The sequence below is a fragment of the Callorhinus ursinus genome, unplaced genomic scaffold, assembly GCF_003265705.2.
Source record: "Callorhinus ursinus isolate GAN/ISIS: 27379988/994484 unplaced genomic scaffold, GSC_fseal_2.0 scaffold66, whole genome shotgun sequence".
NCBI lineage: Eukaryota > Metazoa > Chordata > Mammalia > Carnivora > Otariidae > Callorhinus > Callorhinus ursinus.
The window spans coordinates 7,857,353-7,875,096 of NW_027397128.1; the positions used below are offsets into that span (position 1 = coordinate 7,857,353).

The 17,744-nt window shown below is 43.7% G+C and overlaps 1 protein-coding gene across 2 annotated transcripts in view; it reads right to left on the reverse strand.

The window, feature by feature from the left end:
• Window positions 1-893: 893 nt before the first annotated feature.
• The window catches only part of ERCC6L (ERCC excision repair 6 like, spindle assembly checkpoint helicase), a 25,057-nt gene continuing 8,206 nt past the window's right edge, over window positions 894-17,744 (reverse strand). Inside the window, exons 1-2 of one of the 2 annotated variants that reach the window (XM_025852019.2) lie at window positions 13,114-13,173; window positions 894-5,546 (exon numbers count right to left, since the gene is read on the reverse strand). In XM_025852019.2, coding sequence (XP_025707804.1) covers window positions 1,874-5,446 — 3,573 coding nt within the window. In that variant the 5' untranslated portion in view covers window positions 5,447-5,546; window positions 13,114-13,173 and the 3' untranslated portion in view covers window positions 894-1,873. Of the gene's footprint in view, window positions 5,547-13,113; window positions 13,174-17,744 lie in introns of those variants that run through there. The other variant, XM_025851952.2, reaches the window with a different exon arrangement.

The following is a 17,744-nucleotide window of genomic DNA, read 5'->3' on the forward strand; positions in this document are numbered from 1 at the left end:
CCCGCATGAGCAGGGAGTCTGATGTGGGGCTCGATCCCAGGACCCTGGGATCATGACCTGAGCTGAAGGCAGCGGTTTAACCAACTGAGCCACCCAGGCGCCCCTTCTCTAGCTTACTTTATTGTGAGTACGGTATATAATACAGATAACGTGAAAAATATGCTAATCAACTGTTTATGTTACCAGTAAGGCTTTCAGTCAACAGTAGACTATTAGCATTTATTCTTGAGGAGTCAAAACTTGTATGTAGATTTTCGACTGTGTGGGGAGGTTGGTACCCCTAACCCCCACATTGTTCAAGGGTTAACTAGTTTTTAAACTGTTTTACATACAATTCATATATTTTTTTATTTGAAGATTTTATTTATTTGACATAGAGATAGAATCAGAGAGCACAGTGAGGGAATGGCAGAGGGAGGAGAAGCAGGCTCCCTGTGTAGGGAGCCCGATGCGGGGCTCGATCCCAGGACCCCAGGATCATGACCTGAGCCGAAGGCAGATGCTTAACCAACTGAGCCACCCAGGCGCCCCCAATTGATATATTTAAATTATATATATTACACATTTTCTTGAATTCTGTGTGCTGTTCTAGCACATTACTGAACCTGAAGGTACAGTCACGGGAGTCCTCAATTTGTAGCCACGTTGGACAGAAGTGTGGATGACAGGGGTACCCAGTACCAGCAGCTGGCATCGAAAGCGAGGGCAGTTTTACAGGAGTGAGCCCTTAAACTTGTGGAGTCTGACCCTAACTCCAGGTAGTGTCAGAACTGAGTTGAACTGTAGGACACCCAGTGGCTCTTTGCAGAGAACCGGAGGGCTCTTTGGTCTGGAAAACCTCCACACATTTGGGGTCCGAAGGGTTGTCGGTAAAAAGGGCTCAGTACATTCAGTGCAGTAAAGACAGTTTATTATAATAATGTTTCCCTAGGTAACACATGATTTAAAAAAATCCACTTCACCCCCTACTAATGTGATCTTGGGCAGGTCATGGTTCCCTCAACTAAAACGATGTAAATGCCACCGTCAACCTCAAAGGATTATGGTGAGGATTAAACAAGAAACCTATGTAGAGTACCCAGTACACATAGGTACTCTATAAATGCTAGTTCCCCGTCTCGAGTACAGAGTGCTATACTGCACTTGAGGTTTCTGAGGGGCAACCAAACTCCTTTTCAGTCCACCACCCAAAGACACAACGTGCTAGCCTGTGTCAGAACGCAGCTGGTGGTGAGTGAAGAATGGCAAATTGACTCCAGGGTAGGGTGCCAGCGATAACAATGCCTAGCCCCAGGGACCCGATCCCAGCCTTCTGCTGTACGTAGTAAGCTGAGGGCATACAAAAGCATGGTAATAAGCAAGTCTTAGATTTAGAATTCTCCTAAGCTCCTGCTTAATTAAACTGAGGAGCGTCTGTATGCATTTGCTAGTATCATCTCAGCGAAAGAAAGTGAATGGGAAAGGAAACCCTTGAGAAAACTTTATTATTCTTATCCGGACAGTGATAGGAAATCACTTCCAGAATAAAGGAATCACTTCCAGAATAAAATTGATAGCCAGAATAACTTTACGGAAACTTTCCTAGATATGACAGAGCTAAGTGTATAGAGTTTGCCCAAAAGAAAAAGGTAAGACTATTCAAGGAAAGCAGTATTAACCTAGTGGTCAGAATACCAGAATGTATGCATGGAGGGGGTTAGGAAGGAGTACAGGGTAAAGGCCGAATGTCCAAAACAGTTAAAAACAAAACCTTGCTTTCTGAGAGCTCTCTCACCTCAAGCCTCAATGCTTCATGCTCCCGCAGAACCCAATTACAGGAATGAATGCATTCACACTCGGCGTTTCACTTTTAACCAACACACAGGTTAGAGTCTCAAGTTGTATTAAGCTGCTTATACAAACTTAAAGTCATGAGCATGATTTCAGGGTCGGCGCTCTTTATGTCAAGTGCTTTCACTAAGCAGTTTAAGGCCTCCTGTATTTGCCCACGCTCTTTCAGTTCCTTCCCACGACTTACAAGAGTCTCATAGTCGCTCACAGCCTCTGCTGCCTCCTCCTGGGGATACTCAACCAACTGTCTGCCAGACAAAGGCTCAGGGTCCCCGGGAGGGGCCTCCGGAGCCGGAGCCGGAGCCCCAGGCTCAGGCCCAGTTAACCAGCCGGCCTCATTTTCTGAAGGCAGCGTTCCGCCAGGAGGCTCGTCTGTGCTCTCTGAGGCTTCACTGCCGCTCTCCTCTGCTCCTTCCTCCAGATCATCTGCCTCAACCTCTGCTTCACTGCTCTGGTCAGGTCTTTCGTCCATATCCTCCACGTGGTCTAAAACCACGTTGATGAGAGACCTCCTAGAAGCCAGGGATCTCCTAGGGTTGACGGACTTATTTATACTATCAGGGATGTTCGGTGACAAGAACCTTCCCGGCGGACTGATGTCACTTTTGGGAGTTGAAGCATCAAACTGTTTCACAGGTAACAACCGAAACGGAGAGGTGGTGAGCGGATCTGTGCTTGAAGTATCTTTAAAAGTATCGTCTTCATCTTCACCATCTGAAACGATCCTTCTGGCTTTCCTTCTGCCTTTCACATTCCCGACTACTTCTGGCTCGTTGTTGGTCTCTGAAAGATCCACACTGAGACATGCCTTGTCACGCTCAAGCTCTGCCTGAGAATTAGCTGCAGAACCACACAAGCTCTTTTTATTCTCAACGTGCTGCAAAGACTGCCTGGAAAGATCTTGTCCATTGTCTGCAGAGTCTTCCAAGAAAAGATTGAAATCACAGGCATACTGTGATGAGGAGGCTAAACGTTCCTCTTCCGACTTGGCCTCATTTGCTCGAGCATCCTGCAGTGCACTGTGGGATGCTGACAAGTCGTCATCGGCTATTTTAATTACAGATGCATTCGATTCTGTATTTTGATTTTCACCGGTCATGGGACTAATGGGCCAGGGATTGCAGTGAGGTAACATCTCATCATCCTTTGGTTGCTCTGGATTCGGTCCAAGATCAGCTCTGAGTGCTTTGCTAGGTAAATAGTTAAAATCTCCCAGAGGGTTCTCTTGCAGTGTCCCCTGCGTGGGCCCCTCTCGCAATGCCTCTTTTTGTAGAGCCGTTCCCAACGAGTCGGTCCAGATGTCATCTGCACTCCCACACCCCTCAGGTAAAGTAGCTACAGAATCGGCATCAGATGTACTTCCGGGTGGGTGACTACCGTCTTGCGAGATGGTAACATTCATCTTTATATTGGAGACGTCTTGATTCTCACTCTCTTCGGGCAGATCATCAATGATTACACTTGCCATTTGGGAACTGATTTCTTCTTCCTGGGTATGATAAGTAGGTAGAAGTGGGGAGGGCCGAGGCTGTGGTTTATTCAGGTCAGGGCATTTCTTCGTTTGAGAAGGAAAGTGGGGTTCTCTCAGCCAGATCCCCTCATTTCCAGCTCTTTGTCTTTCCACTAGGAGCTCTGTATTTTGAGACTCTAATTCAACAAGGAATTGAGCTTTCTGAACCCTCTGTTGAATGTAGTGGGATTCTTCGATCACATCGAGCTCTTCTTTCACAGAGAGATCACGTGTGTACATCAAATCATGGTCTGAGATTCCAGCTATCCCCAAAGAGTGCAGGTAGGCAATATGTTCATCTAGTATTTTATCAGATCTCCTCTGGGCAGCATGCAAAGACTGAAGCTGCAGCTGGGTTGCAGAGTGCTGAAAATCCTCAATTGTAAAGAGCTCCCTTAATTCTTGTTTCGTAAAATATCGGAAAGGGTTCTTCTTATCGCCCGTAGTTTGTCTTATTAGTGAGTCCTTGAAAACCTGTCTTCTGTATATTTTTTCCTCTACGGTCCCACAAGTAATCAGCCTATAAACTACAACATTTTTCTTCTGGCCAATTCGGTAAACTCTGTCCACGGCTTGAGCATCAGTTGCAGGATTCCAGCTAGGGTCAAAAATGACCACTCTAGTGGCTGCAGTCAATGTTAAGCCAACACCACCTACTTGAGTGGTAAGCAGAAAAACAGAGTACTCTCTATTTTGCTGGAATAAGTTAATTCTTTTCTCTCGTTCCACAAGATGAGTAACTGTTCCATCGATTCGCAGTATCTTAAAGTGCCGATTCTTTAGGAGGTGTTCGATGATGTTTAGAATTTGTCTGGACTGGGAAAACACCAGAGTTTGATGCCCTTCATCTCGCAGTCTCTTCAGCAGCTCTATCAGAAATATCATTTTTCCAGATTCTTCCATCAGTGTATCATCAGTGATCTGATCAATATGGTCCCCATCTGAGGAATCTTCCCCTTCATTTTCACCTTGAACAGAGAATTTTACAGACCCTAAGTTTAACAGATGACAAGCCCGTGCAGACAGCAGCCTAGGATGATCACACAGCTTCTTTAAGACACCTAGCTCAGCCAGAGGTGAGCGTGTCTCCATTAACAACTCCTTGATATGATCTAGAGACACGAATTTCCTGTATATTTCTTCTTGTAAAGGCATGAGACGTATCCAAATAATTAAATCATTTTTCCTGGAAAGGGAAGGCATTTCACAAATGGCATCAACATCTGGATTCTTTTCACTAAGTCTGACCTCTGGGGTGCCTGCCTTTTTCTTTTGTACCTCTTCTTTAGTCCTCCTGAGAAAATAGGGTTTTATGATTGCCATCAAGTTTTCAGATATTTTAAGTCCTAAGGCTTTTTCCCCCGGGGTAGCATCCTTCTCTCTTGCTCTCGTAATAGGATTTTCATACTCCATCTTAAAAGTTTTTAATGTTCCTAGCAGGGAGCCTTGACAAGCAAAATCAAACAGGGACCACAGTTCTCGTAAATTATTCTGGATCGGGGTTCCTGTGAGGAGGATGCGATTCCTGGCAGGGACAGCGCGAGCACATATTGCTGACTTAGTGGATGAGGTTTTTATTTTATGTGCTTCATCAAGGATGACATAGTCCCACACAAACTCTTGGCCATTCAAGCTTGAAAGTTGCTGCCAATTATTGATTAACATTTGGTATGTGGTGATGATGACGCCATTCCTTTGCTGAATCCGACTGAGGTTCCTGGTACGTTCATCCTTACTCGGACCATGAAAGGTTTTGACTCTCATTCCTGGAGTCCACTTAACAAATTCTTTTGTCCATGTGCTAATGAGATTGGTCGGCATGATCAGCAGCACATGATTCACAAGTGTAGCATCAAACATACCAGAAAGGAAAGCAATGATTTGAACAGTCTTCCCTAATCCCATATCATCTGCCAAGATGCCACCTTTTCTTCCATCCCTATATAGGCTATAGAGGAAAGCGACACCTTCCTTCTGGTGCTCAAATAGTTGGTTGTGCAGGTCTCGATAAAGCAGCAGGCCAGAGTTGCACACATCTGTGAATTCATCATCTCCATGTTCTGCCAACTCCTCCAAGGCTTCCTGTATTTTTTGGATTCGGCTCATCACCTTTTCATTGGGAAAAATGTCCTTTGCCAAATTGAAAAGTTTAAACGCTTCTTCCAGATCCCCATTCTTAGCTGCTTCTTTGGCCTCTTTCACATATCTGTAAAAAAAAAAGAAAGAAAGAAAAGGGTAAAAAAGACATAGATATATATAGGGAGAGAGAGATCAGAGAGGAAGGAAACAGATTGAACATTCAATCTAAGAACACTTTAGGGTCCATTTTGGAATACAAACTGCAGTTGGGCTTTTAATATCCTCAATTCAGGATGGGAAAGATTAGCACAGAAGATGCCAATGAAAGCTGGCATCACTTAAGACACATACCCACCAGGCACTGCCAGCAACACCTTCAGGCACTACTTGTGAGAAATGTATGTGCAAAGGTGATTGGTTCCATGGTATTTAAAAAAAACGCCACCCATAAAAAGTATGGAGTGATATTTTCTTGTAAAACCAACCGACCAGCCTATATCGTGGGATTGTGGAAACAGGAAGATAACATGGGCACTTCTCAGTCCTTATTTTTCTGGACCTCTGTGATGCATTTGACACTAATGATCACTCTCTCCTTAAAATTCCCTCCTTCCACTGAATTCCTCTAGATTCCTCCTGGTTTCCTCCCCCAGCACTGGCCATTTCTTCTGTGTCCTTGGGCTCCCATTCTTCCCATAGGCCTGGGCCTTCTTCTCACTCCTCTGGCTTTCCACCCCCACCTAATGTGCTCATGAAATCACTCTCTCCTTTCCAGGGCTTGCCCCCAGACTCCACATTCCAACTGCCTTCTGGATGTCTCCCCTTGAAAACATCTCATAAGCACCTCAAATTCAGTTAATCCCAAATTAAACTCATTATTTCCCCTCTAAAAACCTGTGTCTCCATTTATGTGGTAGTAAATGACACTACTATCAACTTAGCCATACAAGCTAGAAATCTGAAGAACATCCTCGACTCCAATTCACATGAGTCATCCTTGACTTCTCCCCTCTTTTAATCACCCTCTCCCCCAGCCAGACAATCCCCAAACCCTACTAACTTTACTTCCCAAGTATAACCTGTGTCTCCATCTCCACTGTGTGGTTCAGGTCACCATCCCCTCTGGCCTAGGTAATGGCAACTTCCTACGCACTGGTCTCCTTACATCCACTCTTGGCCCCTCCAATATCTTCTCTATACAGTAGCCAGTGATACTGTCTTAAAATGTAAAAGGAAAAAAAATGTAAAAAATCATGTCACTCCTCTGCTTAAAATTCTTCAGTGGTTTATGGTCAACTGATCCTGAAAGGATACCAAAATAATTCACTGAGGAAAGAAGAGTCTTTTCAGCTGAATATCATGTGCAAAAGAATGAAATTGGTCCCCCACCTCACACCAATACACAAAAACTAATTCAGAATGGATCAAAGAACTAAACCTAAGAGCTAAAACTACAAAACCCTTAGAAGAAAATATTGGCAGAAATCTTCATAACCTTGGATTTGGCAATGGTTTTGCCAAACAAACAAGGAACCAAAGGAAAAATAAATTGGGCCTCACCAAATGAAAAACTTGTGTTTCAAAGGATATCATCAAGAAAGTGAAAAGACAACCCAAAGACTGGGAGAAAATATTTGCAAACCATGTATCCGATAAAGAACTTGTACCCAGGACATACAAAGAGATCTTACAACTCAATAATTAAAAGACAACACAGGGGCATATGGGTGGCTCAGTCGGGTTGAGCGTCTGACTCTTGATTTTGGCTCAGGTCATGATCTCAGGGCTGTGAGACTGAGCCCCGTGGTGGGCTCAGCAGGGAGTCTGCTTGAGATTCTCTCTCCCACTCCCTCTGCCCCTCCCCCAGCTCATGCACACACTCTCTCTCTAAAATAAATAAATCTTTAAAAAAAGACAACACAATTTAAAAATGGGCAAAGGATCTGAATAGACATTTCTCCAAAGAAGATCCACAAATGGCTAAAAAGCACATGACATAATGCTCAACATCATCAGTCATCGGGGAAATGCAAACCAAAACCACAACGAAATACCCACTTTATGCCCATTAGGATGACTAGAATCAAAAAGCGAGAAAATACCAAGTTAGCAACAATGTGGGAAAATTGGAACCCTCATAACACTGTTGGTGGGACTGTAAAATGGTGCAGCTGCTTTGGAAATCAGTTTGTCAGTTCCTCAAAAAAGTTACACGTGGAGGGACACCTGCAGTTCCCCTACGGCGCCTTCCATCCCTACCCTACCCCCCAGCTGGATCAACTATTCCACCTCAGGACCCCCTCATGTGTTCATCTCTAGCCGTGCCTTTAACACACTGTATTAAAATTATTACAAAACAATCTGGCTGTATTACAAATGTATGAGACAACCTCACTGAAAGGGTAGAGGGAAAAGGTGCTCACCTAATAACCTAGGGAATGAGTGAAGTCTGTAAGACTAAAAGCAAAAGAAACAACATGAGCACTGTACTCTAGTGGACAAAGTTGTTTCCCATGGGGTATGGGCTAACAATAACAATTTTTTTCTCTTCAAATTTTTTATTGTTGTGTTAATCACCATACATTACATCATTAGTTTTTGATGTAGTGTTCCATGATTCATTGTGCATAACACCCAGTGCTCCACTGGGCTAACAATTCTAACGTTGCAATGCATGTATAATAGAACTGAAGAATGAGGGGCACCTGGGGGGCTCAGTCAGTTAAGCGTCTGCCTTCGGTTCAGGTCATATTCCTGGGGTGCTGGGATCGAGTCCTGTGTTGGGCTCCCTGCTCCGGGGGTGGGGGGGGGTGCGGGGGAGGGAGGGGGAGGGCAGGGGGTCTATTTCTCCCTCTCTCTGCCCCTTCCCCCAACTCATGCTTCTGCTCTCTCTCTAATAAATAAATAAATAAGAATTGAAGAATTAAGTAAATGAATGGTGGATAGTGGAAGCCAGCTTTCTCACCTGTTAGAATGGAGAAGCAAGAGGAAACAGAATGATCCATGTGCTAATGGATCAGAATTGGAGACATCAGTATAAACCCATGTTTTAACACAGATACAGATGGTTACACATAGAATATTTACAGTCGTGTCTATACACGGAGATTAGTATACACACGTATTTCCTTGCTCTCTCAGGTGAGAGGGCCTAGAAGCAAGGAAACCCCAGTGCAACAAGCATACCTAGCGCCCAGGTCTTGGTTTCTAATACCATTCTCCAGTAAGAGGACCTGGGCTGATTCTAGGACAGTGGCAGGAAGTACGTCAGAGGAGCCTGGGGCATCTTGTAGTGTCAGAAAGTGAGGAGGTGCTTGCTGAAACAAACAACCCCCCACAGTGACGTGAGTACGGCGAAGAGAGACACAGGAACCAAATGAAAGTGCTCCCAGTGGTCACAGCTGGAACAGTCGGAGCGGCAAAATAAAGCAGTATTGGATTAGAACCCAAAGTATAAAATAAATGAGTCCATGCTGATATAAATGAGTGAAGAAGAAGAGACAAATCGCCCATGCAGAAGAATTTCAAATAATTTATGTAGCTACTCTGCCTGCTCCTTGGGAACCTGCTTCTCCCTCTGCCTCTTTCTCTCTCTCTCTCTCTCTGTCTCTCATGAATAAATAAATAAAATCTTTTAAAAAAAATAAATAAAATTAAAAAATTAAAAAAAAGAAAGGTATGGTGGGGTGGAGAGAGGGGGAAAGGGGCACAAGTTACTTTAAAGAAGGGAAACCTGGCAAACAGTACCTCAGCCCAGTGATTACAGTCAACATCAACAATGATAATATCACGTTAACAGTATGTGCCCCTGATAACGATTTGATGAGAAGGGCACTTTATCTCTGCAGTCTTTGCCCGCAAAACCGAAAACCCCAGTCTAATCATGGCAAACAATGACAAATCCCAATTGGCAGAACATTCTAGAAAATACCTAACCAACACTCCTCAAAACTGTTGAGGTCATCAAAATCAAAGAAAGTCCAAGAATCTGTCACAGACAAGAAGAACCTAAAGAGATGGATGACTAAACGTACTGTGGTGTCTTAGGATGCTGGAACAGAAAAAGGACTTACATAAAACTACGGAAATTAAATAAATGATGGAGTTAGTTAATAATAATGTATTGATATTGGTTCACTGACTGTGAGTACTGTACCATACTAATATGAGATGTTAACAAGAGGGGAAACTAGGTGTGGGGTATGTGGGAACCCTCTGCACTATATAATATTTCTGCAAAGCTAAAACTACTCTAAAATTACCTTTACTTGGGGCACCTGGGTGGCTCAGTGGGTTAAGCATCTGCCTTCGGCTCCGGTCATGATGCTGGGGGTCCTGGGATCAAGCCCCATGTCAGACTCCCTGCTCAGCGGGGAGCCTGGTTCTCCCTCTCCCTCTGCCTGCCACTTCCCCCTGCTTGTGTGCTCTCTCTCTGACAAATAAATTTTTTTTTTAAGATCTCATTTATTCACTTGACAGAGAGACAGCGAGAGAGGGAACACAAGCAGGGGGAGTGGGAGAGGGAGAAGCAGGCTTCCCACCAAGCAGAGAGCCCTATGCGGGGCTCGATCCCAGGACCTGGGATCATGACCTGAGCTAAAGGCAGACGCTTAACGACTGAGCCACCCAGGCGCCCCTCTACTACTAGTTTTTATCACTAAACGTCGTTTCCAAATCCCTCAACTGGTAACCTACCCAGTATCCCAAACCCCTGTGTGGCCTGGGCTTCTAACTCCAGCCAGGTCTCCTCCCCGGAAAGTAAAGTGCTGCCGGTGAACCCTGGCTCTGGGCCAGATTCCCCCAAAATCATAAGCCAACCTTTTAAATGACAACTGTCTGCCTAGACTAATTACCACCAGCCTAAGACCCATTTTGTTAGGCTCTACCCATTCCCTGGAACTCCCTCCCATATTTGTCAACCTCCGCCTGAACCCCAACTCAAATTTACTGCATTCCTTGGTCACCACCACTTTCTGATTGTGTCACCCGTCAGCCAAGCTGCTTCGCAGTCCCTGTTCCACCCAAGTTAGCCGGTCTAATACGACATCTCAGCTCTTCCCCTCTACCCTGTCTGCTCCACCAATGAAGCTGGACCTAGGACAGTAACCTTGCCCTATAATGCAACCGGGGGGAGAAATGAAATCTGCCTATTATAGCACCACCCTGGATATCGGGTTATTTACAAGACTACAGTGTTTTCTGTAATACAGTTTGATTTAGCACTTCAACCTCTAATCACTTCCATTTTCCAGGGCTTGAAAGGAAAAATGTCATTTTTTACTACTGATGCAATCATGTGTCCATCTCTAACACACAGGATCCCTAATGATCTGAAGAACCTAACACTTCATGGGATCTAATTTTTTTTCCCCACAATCACTCCCCTATTCTTCTTGGACGTGGCTGGGGAGAAGCCAGGCCTGCTTGGGAGCCAAAGGGATAAGGGAAAAGTAACCAGTTCAGGAGAAAAAAACTCCTTTCAAGCAGAACAAGGAGAAAAACAGTGCTAGAGTATGGAAGAAGGCCAGTTTTTATTTTCATTTACCAATTTAATAACTACTTAAAAGGCACTTGACACGTGAGGTTCCAATATGTTAAAGAAGTATTCAGATGCAAAACTGTCAACCCAGAAGAGAGATTTCCATTCCATAGCAAGGGACAATAAAACAAAAATCTTTACATTTTAATGACTGTACCTGAAATTACATGCCTAGAACATAATTCCCTTTAAGGATCATTTTAAAGGACATACAGAAAGATTATATAGAGACAAACACCAGGTTCTGGAGGGTCCCTATGATATTCTTCTGGAATATGATGGGATACGGAACTGAATGCACAGATCCAGACCCAATAAAACTTTATGTGCTTCACATGCAAAGCAACTGAATTGGCTCTTTTCTAACCTCTCTAACCTGGATTTTTGTGGGATTTCTCCTGACTTTTAAATGGTAACCAATGCATAAGTTTTAAAAACACTGGGCACAGGGCGCTATGGTGAGCGCTGTGAATTGTGTAAGACTGTTGAATCACAGATCTGTACCTCTGAAGCAAATAATACATTATACGTTAAAAAAAGAAAAAGAAAAAGAAGAAGATAGCAGGAGGGGAAGAATAAAGGGGGGGATCGGAGGGGGAGACAAACCATGAGACTGTGGACTCTGAAAAACAAACTGAGGGTTCTAGAGGGGAGGGGGGTGGGGGGATGGGTTAGCCTGGTGATGGGTATTAAAGAGGGCACGTTCTGCATGGAGCACTGGGTGTTATGAACAAACAATGAATCATGGAACACTACATCAAAAACTAATGATGTAATGTATGGTGATTAACATAACAATAAAAAATTTAAAGAGGGAAAAAAAAAAACACTGGGCACGGGGTGCCTGGGTGGCTCAGTCAGTTAAATGTCTGCCTTCGCCTCAGGTCATGATCCCAGGGTCCTGGGATCAAGTCCCACGTCAGGCTCCTTGCTCAGCAGGGAGTCTGCTACTCCCTCTCCCTTTGCCCCTCCCCCTCCACTCGTGCTCTCTCTTTCTCTCAAATAAATAAATAAAATCTTAAAAAAAAAACAAAACACCTTTGCTGGCAAAACCAGCAAAACTTATCTCTGAACATGGCTCATGGGCTGCCAGTTTGTGACCTCTGGTTTATTTCAGCTAGAAAAAGTGCCATTGGCTTCGGCTGGATCGCCTCTCCAAATGCTTCCTCCTAAAAAGTAGTAGGCCTATGGCTCTCTGGATAGGAGCCTACACAAGGTTTGGTTTGGGGCTTAACACTGACCATCTAGGGCGCCTGGGTGGCTCAAGTCCCATGCTGGGCTCCCTGCTCGGCGGGGAGTCTGCTCCTCCCTCTGCCCTTCCCCCTGCTTGTGCTCTCTCTCTCTCTCTCTCACAAAAAATGCATAAATAAAATCTTAAAACGAACAAACAAAAACAACACTGTCCACCTACATACTCTGTTTCACCTATAAGACCAATCGCTTTAAAGCAGTGTAAGGTTTTCTATAGTATTCATTATCTGTGTCACTGGCTTTGGATTCCACACACGAGAACTATCTGGACCAAACCACATGGCCCTGAAGAGATCCAAGGTCTGTCGTGCTCTTTCAGGTCCTTTATACCCTGTCACAAAGAGACTGCAAACAGGCAGGGAGAGCAAGACTGACTTCAAAGTGGGTAACGGCAGGTAGGGATCTAGTGCCCCTCCTGTTACTCAGACCTGAAAATTTTGGTTGAACTGGGCAAATATGCTTCTACCAGAATAAACAGGAAGACAGCATCCTCTTACATGTTAACAACATGCCCTCAGAAAACAGCTGAACTTGCTGGCTAATTACTCCGGAAAAAACAGCTAATTAATAATTATGTCAAAACCAAAATTATCTTTTTTTTTTCTGGCACAGCAGATGTGCTTTGGCATCCAGATGGATTATACCAGCCAATGCTCCTCAGCAGGAAATGGTTTCATCATTTGGGAGAGCATTTGGTGGCTCACATCCTGACTGGCCCTTTCAGATAGTCTAACTAAAAATGAAAAATCTCCAGGAACAATAGTTATGTTCTTTTCGAGTAGGTACAGACCTTTGGTACTTCCAGCCCCCAATCTGCCAGCCCAAGGTTATCTGGCTAACCACTGCACTGTGGTGCAAAACTCTGGGGCTTCAAGCAAGCACTTATTCCAGAATTTGAACAAACCTGGGGTTGTTTGGAAAGAAGTCGTGAATCCTCAAGTTTGTCTTCAATTCACCTTCAGGCCACCTCGGTGGGAAAGTAGACAAGACCTTCCATTAAGACGAAAATAAAAATCTAAAAACCATTACCTAGGTGATGGTTGCAATAATAATTCATTATACTGAATTTTTGTTTTATCCATTTCCATATAGATATATGTGTGTGTGTGTGTGTGTGTGTATGATATTTCAGAACAAAAGTTTTAGAAGAATGTTACTTGCCAAAATACAACCAAATTTGAATATTGATCTCGTACTTTGCAAATTTGTTGACCTCTTTTATTAGCTCTTATTTTTTTTGTGTGTAGATTCATTAGGGCTTTCTACACAAAAGATCATGTTATCTGTGAATATAGATAGTTTTCTTTCTTTCCAATCTGCATGCCTTTTATTTCTTTTTCTGGCCTATTTGCCCTGGCTAGAACATCTATTATAATGTTGAATTATAATGTTGAATAGAAACAGCGAGAGCAGACATCCTTGTCTTTTTCCTGATAAAAGGATGGAAAGCTTTCAGTCTTTTACCATTGAGTATAACGTTAGCTTCGAGTTTCTGGAGACACCTTTGATCAGACTGACAAAGTTATCTTGTATTCCTAGTTTGTTGAGTTTTTATTATTAAAGGGTGCTATATTTTCTTTTTAAAAAAGATTTTATTTATAAAATAATAAAATAAATAAAAGATTTTATTTATTTGAGAGACACGGGGTGGGGGGAGAGTGACTGTGTATGCAAGCAGACAGGAGGGGCAGAGGGAGAGGGAGAAGCAGACTCCCTGCTGAGTAGAGAGCCCAGCGTAGGGCTTGATCCCAGAGTCCTGGGATCATGACCTGAGCCAAAGAAAGACGCTTAACTGGCTGAGCGGCCCAGGCGTCCCCCAAATATAGCACCAGGTGCTATATTTTCTCAAATGCTTTTTCTGCACCTATTGAGAAGAACATATGGCTTTGTCCTTTGGTTCTGGACAAGTCTGCTATATCTACTATGAAGTGGAGATGTCAGGTAAGCAGTTGGATATGGGAGTCGACAGTTCAGAAGAGGTCAGGACTACAGACACAAATGTGAAAATTCTCAGCAAAAAGATGGAATTTAAAGCCGAGAACCTGGATAAGATCACCAAAGGAAGGAATATAATTACAAAACAACAAAACATGGTACTCCAACCCTGCAGCATTGAAAACATTTACAGAAGAATTCCGGCTAATGAATACAAAACCAATGGTTAAGTGAGACAATCACCACTTTGTAATCTCTAATGAAATAACTGATTTGGGCAATGATTATCAATGGGTGAAAAGTTGATGGGGAACGGAGTACTCACAGGATGCCAAAGTATCCCCAACATAGTATTTATTCATCATAAGGGGGGAAATGCAGCTTTGCAAAAGAGTGATCAGCCTGTGACCACCTGACCCCACTGACCAATCTTAACATTACTAAAAGTGGGAATCTCAGACATTATATGCTTCTGATATGATCTCATAAGAAGTACACAGCCTCAAATGAAGGTGGGGAAATCGGAGGGGGAGATGAACCATGAGAGACGATGGACTCTGAAAAACAAACTGAGGGTTCTAGAGGGGAGGGGGTGGGGAGGGTGGGTTAGTCCGGTGATGGGTATTAAGGAGGGCACATTCTGCGTGGAGCACTGGGTGTTATGCACAAACAATGAATCATGGAACACTACATCAAAAACTAATGATGTGGGGGGGGGAGCAAGATGGCGGAGGGGTGGGAGACCTGGATTTCGTCTGGTCTCAGGAATTCAGCTGAATAGGGATCAAACCATTCTGAACACCTACGAACTCAACAGGAGATCGAAGAGGAGAGTAGCAACAACTCTCTGAACAGAGAAGCGACCACTTACTGGAAGGTAGGATGTGCGGAGAAGTGAATCCGAGGCGATATTCGGGAGGATAGACGGCGGGGGAGGGGCCTCCGCCGGCCGCTTCTGGCAAGTGATAGAGCCGCGGGGCACAAAATCAGAACTTTTAGAAGTCGGATCCGCTGAGGGACGTCGCTGCAGTGGCTAAGCGGGGGGTGGAACCCTCCCAGGACAGTGTGGTCTCAGGACCCTTGGGGTCACAGAAAGACCAGGGGTGCCTGAGTGCGCCAGAGCTCCCAGGTATCGGAGCGGGGAAGCCGGCTGCAGAGACGGAGCCGAGGCGCAGGTTCTCAGCTCTGGGTTGCCATAAACTGTGATCCGAGGCCCAGTCGGGCCACTGCTCCTCCAGCAGGGACCCAACAAGCGGCAGATCCGGGGAGACTCCCCTCCGTCCCCTGGGAGGAGCGGCGCGGGAGCGCACCGCAGGGATCTGCTGGGTTTGGAGACGCCACACGGGGTCGGGTGCCAGAGATAGCAACGCTCGGTCACAGGCCGGGTGAGCACGGAGTGCGGCCGGAGACCGGGGAGACGGGAGTGACTGCTTTTCTCTGGGGGCGCACTGAGGAGCGGGGCCCCGAGTTCTCAGCTCCTCTGGGTGGAGATTGGGAGGCCACCATTTTTGCCCAGGTCCTCCAAAGAGGTACCGAGAGCTTGCTTCCAGGGAACAAAAGCTCCTGAGAGCAAACCCGAGCAGCTTGCTTAGCCCGGACAGACAAGGGCGGGGCAATTCAGCCTCCGGCAAAGACATTTGGAAACCACAGCAACAGGCCCCTCCCCCAGAAGATCAGCAGGAACAGCCAGCAAGCCAAGACCAAGTTTACCGATCAAGGAGAACGGGAGAACTCCAGCGCTAGTAAAAAAAAAAAAAAAAAAAAAAAAAAAAAAAAAAAAAAAAAAAAAAATTATTTTTTTAACTGTTTTTTTTTTATTTTTCTTTTTCCCTTTTTCAACCAACATCTTATCAATCCCTTTTTGAAAAAAAAAAACATTTTTTATTTTTCATTTTTAGAGTCATATTTTATCCCTTCATAGTAGTTACCCTTATTTTTGGCATATATATATAAGTTGTTCTCTCTTTAAAATTTTGAGATACAGTTTCTTCTAACAGATCAAAATATACCCTAAATCACTAGTGTATGGCTTTGTTCTAGTCTCCTGCCTGATCACATTCTCTCCTTATCTTTTTTTTTTAAATCTTCTTCTTTCTTTTTTCAAACAACTTATCTTATCAATTCCTTTTATAAAATCTTTTATAATTTTCATCTTTACAGTCATCTTCCATCCCTTCATTGTATCAACCCTTATTTTGTACATATATGTCTTTCTTCCTTTAAAATTTTAGGAGGCACTTTTTTCTAACACACCAAAATATGCCCAAAATCTAGTGTGTGGCACTGATCTATGCACTAGCCTGATCATATTTGATCATATTCTGCTTTTTTTGTATTGTTCTGTTTTTGTTTTTATCTTTTTTTCTTTTTTTTTTCTCTTTCTTTTTTCTTTCTTTCCCTTTCTTTTCCCCTGGTTTCAGGTCTTTTCTGATTTGTATACAGTATTTTTGCTGGGGACGTTGTTAACCTGTTAGCATTTTGTTCTCTCATTCATCTATTCTCCTCTGGACAAAATGACAAGACGAAAAAAATCACCTCAGCAAAAAGAACAAGAGCTAGTACCGTCAGCCAGGGACCTACTCAATACAGACATTAGTACGATGTCGGACCTAGAGTTCAGAATCATGACTTTAAAGATACTAGCTGGGCTTGAAAAAAGTGTGTAAGTTATTAAAGAAACCCTTGCTGGAGAAATAAAAGAACTAAAATCTAACCAAGTCGAAATCAAAAAGGCTATTGATGAGGTGCAATCAAAAATGGGGGCACTAACTGCTAGGATAAATGAGGCAGAAGAGAGAATCAGCAATATAGAAGACCAAATGATGGAAAATAAAGAGGCTGAGAAAAAGAGAGATAAACAACTACAGGATCACAAGGGCAGAATTTGAGAGATAAGTGATACGATAAGATGAAACAACATTAGAATAATTGGGATCCCAGAAGAAGAAAAAAGAGAGAGAGGGGCAGAAGGTATACTGGAGCAAATAATAGCAGAGAACTTCCCTAATGTGAGGAAGGAAACAGGCATCAAAATCCAGGAGGCACAGAGAACCCCTCTCAAAATCAATAATAATAGGTCAACACCCCAACATCTAATAGTAAAACTTACGAGTCTCAGAGACAAAGAGAAAATCCTGAAAGCAGCTCGGGAGAACAGATATGTAACCTACAATGGTACAAATATTAGATTGGCAACAGACCTATCCACAGAGACCTGGCAGGCCAGAAAGGACTGGCATGATATCTTCAGAGCACTAAATGAGAAAAATATGCAGCCAAGAATACTATATGCAGCTAGGCTGTCATTGAAAATAGAAGGAGAGATAAAAAGCTTCCAGGACAAACAAAAACTAAAGGAATTTGCAAACACGAAACCAGCCCTCCAAGAAATATTGAAAGGGCTCCTCTAAGCAAAGAGAGAGCCTAAAAGCAGCATAGATCAGAAAGGAACAGAGACAATATACAGTCACAGTCACCTTACAGGCAATACATTGGCACTAAATTCATACCTTTCAATAGTTACCCTGAATGTAAATGGGCTAAATGCCCCAATCAAAAGACACAGGCTAATAACAATAAAAACAAATTAAAAAAAAAAAA